A 4,749-nucleotide genomic window follows, 5' to 3' on the forward strand; every position below is an offset into this window, starting at 1 on the left:
TGACGATGGCTCAGAGCACGTTGTATACTATCTTAGTCGCAACCTCCTTGATACGGAGACTCGCTATGCATATGTCGAAAAGTTGGCATTGGCTGCTGTATGTGCCGTCCAACGTTTCCGTCATTACATCCTGTTGCGCACAACGACCGTGATCTCTGACTGCAACCCCATGACCTATATTTTATCACGTCAGTTGCTGGGGGGCAAATACTCGAAGTGGATCGTAATCCTCCAAGAGTTCGACTTGGAATTTACTGCCGCCAAGTCCAAGAAATCCCTGGTCTTTGCTAAACTGCTCTGTTCCTTACCATCTCAATCTGCACCATCTCATTTAGAGGAGCGAATTCCGGATGAAACACTCTTTCTCATCAGCACTCTCGACCCATGGTACGGAGACATCATTGTATATTTACAAACGTCTTCGTTTCGTCCTAATACATCAAAAGAAGCCCGACGACGGATCCGTCATCAGGCTCAACCGTATCGCATTTTGGGCGACACCCTGTACCGCCTCGGCGTCGATTCCCTTCTTCGCCGATGCTTAACTCTCGAGGAAGCTGAGCGAGTCATGAATGACTGCCACTCCGGCGCTTGTGGTGGCCACATGTCCGGATACGCTACCGCTCAAAAGATCCTCCGCGCTGGTTATTTCTGGCCCTCTATATTCAAGGATTGTATCCTTGCTGTACGCGCATGCCATGAATGCCAGGTTTACCACCGGAAGATGCGTGCACCTGTTGCACCACTGCACCCTGTGGTAACCGTAGGTCCATTTGCCAAATGGGGCATCGATTATACGTCCTGTAACCCTCGTTCGGCCGGGGGGCATGGGTACATTATCGTTGCCGTGGATTATTTCACCAAGTGGGCCGAAGCAATGCCTACATTAAACGAAGACGGTCACACAGCGGCGCAGTTTCTATTCAATCATATCATCACTCGCTTCGGAGTCCCTCAGGCTATCGTTACAGATCATGGAAAGCATTTCCGAAATCATATGATGACAGAGTTAACAAACCAGTTAGGCTTGCGTCAAGATAGTTCGTCACCCTACTATCCTCAATCTAACGGTCAAGTTGAAGCTGTGAACAAAGTTTTGATCACCATGCTTCAACGCACCGTCAATACGCACAAGTCAAACTGGCATCTAATGCTTTTCCCAGCCTTGTGGGCCTACCGGACTTCTGTGAAGGATGCCACCGGTTTCACCCCGTTTCAACTAGTCTATGGACTGGAGGCTACCCTTCCCGTCGAATGTGAAATTCCTTCATTAAAATTAGCTGTCGAGTTGCTTCCCAACACCACTTCGGTGGAGGAACGACTTCTTTACCTAGAACGGTTAGACGAGACTCGTCGTTTGGCCTCTCTGGCTATCGAAGCGCAGAAGAAGAGAGTCAAGGCTCACTTCGATCAAAATATTCATCCCCGTTCCTTTGTTGAGGGAGATTTAGTACTGCTCTACGATCAAGCTAAGGATAAGCTGGGGGCAGGAAAACTCGAATCCATGTGGTTAGGCCCCTACATCGTGAAACGTGTTTTACAAAAGGGCGCATATGAGTTGATTGATTATGAAGGGAATCCTCTTGACAAGCCCCGAAATGGGCTCTATCTGAAGAAGTACTATGCATAACTGCTCACAGTCACTTTGTATATACGTATGTTTTGAGTTTTTATTGCATGAGTTTCTTTTGCTTTGGTGTGAAGGCGTGTTTTTGCCCCTTATTATGCTTTCTCTTTCCTGCGCAGATGTCTCGTACTCCTTATGTTGGTTTCGCTGATGGTGCCTGCCGTAGTACTTGTAATTTGTCTTCGGCAGCGTGGGTGATCTACGATCCTCACGGGGAGTTGATAAACCTACAGGGTGTGTGCCTAGGTCGTACCACTAACAATGTTGCCGAGTACAGTGCTGTAATAGAATTGCTTGCCGAAGCAGTTGACCTCGGCATCCGAGAGCTAGTGGTAAACCTGGACTCCCAGTTGGTGGTCCATCAGCTAAACAGGCAATATTCCGTCAGAGACCAGCGCATATTAAGGTTATACCTACGTGTGAGATTGTTAGAACGGAGTTTTGATTTCATTACTTATCAGCATATTCCAAGACGATTAAATACGTTGACTGATGCATTGGCAAATCGTGTATTAGACAGACATTTGCGAAACAGATAAACATCATACAAAGAAGGAAAGAACAGCATAGTAAGACCATAAGCATATGTAAATAAGTCATTCCAAGCATAGTTTGCACGTGTGTTTTTAAGCTTGCATTAAACATATAAAATCCATGAGTCGAGTGTCATGCGAATCCATACATAAGATCACAAATTGTACTAAAACAAACGCATAATACAGATAACACATCATCATATGTAACAACGACTCATCCAAAAATCGGTATGTATATATATATATATCGTGTGGCGCACTGAGGCGCTCAAAAATAGAAGTACGTGTCCCAAAATCTCAGTGCATCCGAGTCATAATGTCTCAAAATAAACAGTGGAAATAAAACCTAGGTGACTAATCGGCTGGGTGGTGCTCTCTGTAGTACACGGCCGCTCGTGCTACCCGCCTCAGAAGGCGGTGCACTCTGGGTTCCACACCCACTGTGTGGATCTGATGCTCCACAGGGACCTCCTCAACCCCCTGGAAATCCGGTACCCCCTCCAGCAACCCCTCAAGGTTGCGAGCCACAACCTCTGGCGTGTTGGCCTCTGGAGGGGCTAAGGCCAAAGCTCCGGCTCCTGGGCCCTCTCTCCGTGCCGTGACAGCCAGGCCAATCGGTCTAGTAGGCCCTACATCTGCGTGACAAGACATTTATTAGGACATGTACATAATAAAAAAAAAATATATACAAAACTCAAAAAGACAAAAAGTGTCATACCTGCATCATCCCACTGTTCACCCGGAGGCAGCACCAAGTCAGGATCATTGCGGAAATCCATCCCTGCATATGGCCAATCCTGTACGAAGATCTCCTGTTGGTCCAACCAGTCTCTGAAATATACCCCCCAGCTATGTGGTCGGCCGCCACCCCCACGTGGCATAATCCGAGCCCATCGAGTGGCCCTCGTCTCTCGAGGATCTCTGGGGGCATCCACAGCCATAGACTGCAGCCGCATGGCTGGTACTCGCTCCAGAATAAATGGGACCAGGATCGATCCATACCCGAACTGCTTCGTCTCTCCGCGACGGCAGTTGCTCAACTGCCTTTTCATATTGTTGCACACTGCAGTGCACCAGTCGAACACGGTAGGCTCGAGACACTCGAGGGCTAGTAGGAGATGAGTCTTGGACGCCTCATGGTTCGCCATGCTGCCCGCTGCCCGGGTCACCATGAACAGGATGGTGCGCAACACTATGTCTCTCACTGTGGGGATCGAGCACTTCCCACTCCGCGTCTTTACTGCCCCTGGGCAAACCTCAGCCATTAAGTCATCCAGGGTACCACCGCTAGGTCGCTGCCCCTCTAAGATGGGCCTCCCACCTCGGCGCGACAGCCCAGTCAAGAAGAAGATGTCCATATGATCGAACTCGATGTCATGACCGCGGATGGTGAATTTTTGGTCCACCGGGTTCCATGCCCTGATCAGCAGCTCCAGCAAATCATGTTGGGCCCTTAGACGCGGCGTTAGGAAGAATTTCATGAATCCACACGCCCGCATGGCGTTGCAACAATTTACGTCTCCCCAAGCAGCCACATCCTCCACATCGTGAACTCTCTCTTGCCATTGAAAAGCCATGATGTCCTGCATGAACAATAAAACCGATCAGAAGTGCTTCCAGGTAAAAATTCACGTTCATTTTCAAAAAAAACAAAATTTTTTCCGCGCCAGCGCGACTGTTTTAGAAACAGCCGCGCTGACAATGGCAGCTCTTTGTTAAAAATGCGAGGTCAGCGCGGAAGAACACGCCTTTTCCGCGCTGACCCGAAGTTGGTTACATTGCCTATTTTTCGATCAGCGCGACCCCGTGGGCAATTTCCGCGCTGACCGAGGGCGCACCCATGCAAATAAAAAATGCCCAATTGGGCCTATTCGACCGTTAAAAAACTCCTAAAATGAACCAGAATGCAGGGCAAAGGAATGGGAACCTACCTGGAAGAAGCAGATCTGAAAATGGTCTCCGGATGGGCTGGAAATCGCTCCGTCAACTTTTGGCTTCTCCACGTTCTTCGCACTCCAAATAGTAAAATGGTAAAAATGACTTATTACCCCCCCCCTATTTATAGTAAAAACTCCTAAATTACCATATTTTTTGGGTTTTTACCATTTTTTGCCATAAAACTAGCCTTGGTTCTGTTTTCAAGCATGTTTCAATATGTTTTTTACGTATATCGAATGGATTTATGCGGGTAGTGCCCTTGTGCAGGTACAGGTATCGCAGCTTGGTCATGACAGTCCACGATTCATGTGATTCCCAAAGTGTCGTCTCTAAGCTCTTCTCCGACGTTAAACAAGAGAAGATGGCCGAGCTCCCTTTCAGCTCGTTAAAGGGAACGAAAGGCGGTCGTTTTTAAGCTCTTTTTCCGACCGTTAAACCAAAAAGATCGCCGGGTGCTTGTCGTTTCGCACTCGATATTGGCTCTAAAACGACGTGTCTTCGACCACTTTTTTACTTTTTCCGGTCGGCGACACTATTTATGAAAAGTACTCCTCGGTTGTAATGACCGGGCGGTTCTTTCGAGCACAGTTTTATACTTTTTCGGGCTCGAGAGACACAACTGTACGAAAAAGGACCCCCCTGGAGCCT

General features: G+C 48.2%; 1 protein-coding gene across 1 annotated transcript; it reads right to left on the reverse strand.

The window, feature by feature from the left end:
- Positions 1-2,499: 2,499 nt before the first annotated feature.
- LOC149205254 (uncharacterized) lies at positions 2,500-3,116 on the reverse strand. Its single transcript, XM_089393430.1, has 2 exons — positions 2,882-3,116; positions 2,500-2,798 (listed from the first exon to the last, which is right to left on the reverse strand). The coding sequence occupies exons 1-2, from the start codon at positions 3,102-3,104 to the stop codon at positions 2,518-2,520; spliced, it is 504 nt and encodes a 167-aa protein (XP_089249556.1). The 5' UTR covers positions 3,105-3,116; the 3' UTR covers positions 2,500-2,517.
- Between the last annotated feature and the right edge of the window lie 1,633 nt (positions 3,117-4,749).

The sequence above is a fragment of the Pinus tabuliformis genome, chromosome 1_2 (assembly GCF_031772625.1).
Source record: "Pinus tabuliformis cultivar Carrire ecotype Pingquan chromosome 1_2, CPIR1, whole genome shotgun sequence".
NCBI lineage: Eukaryota > Viridiplantae > Streptophyta > Pinopsida > Pinales > Pinaceae > Pinus > Pinus tabuliformis.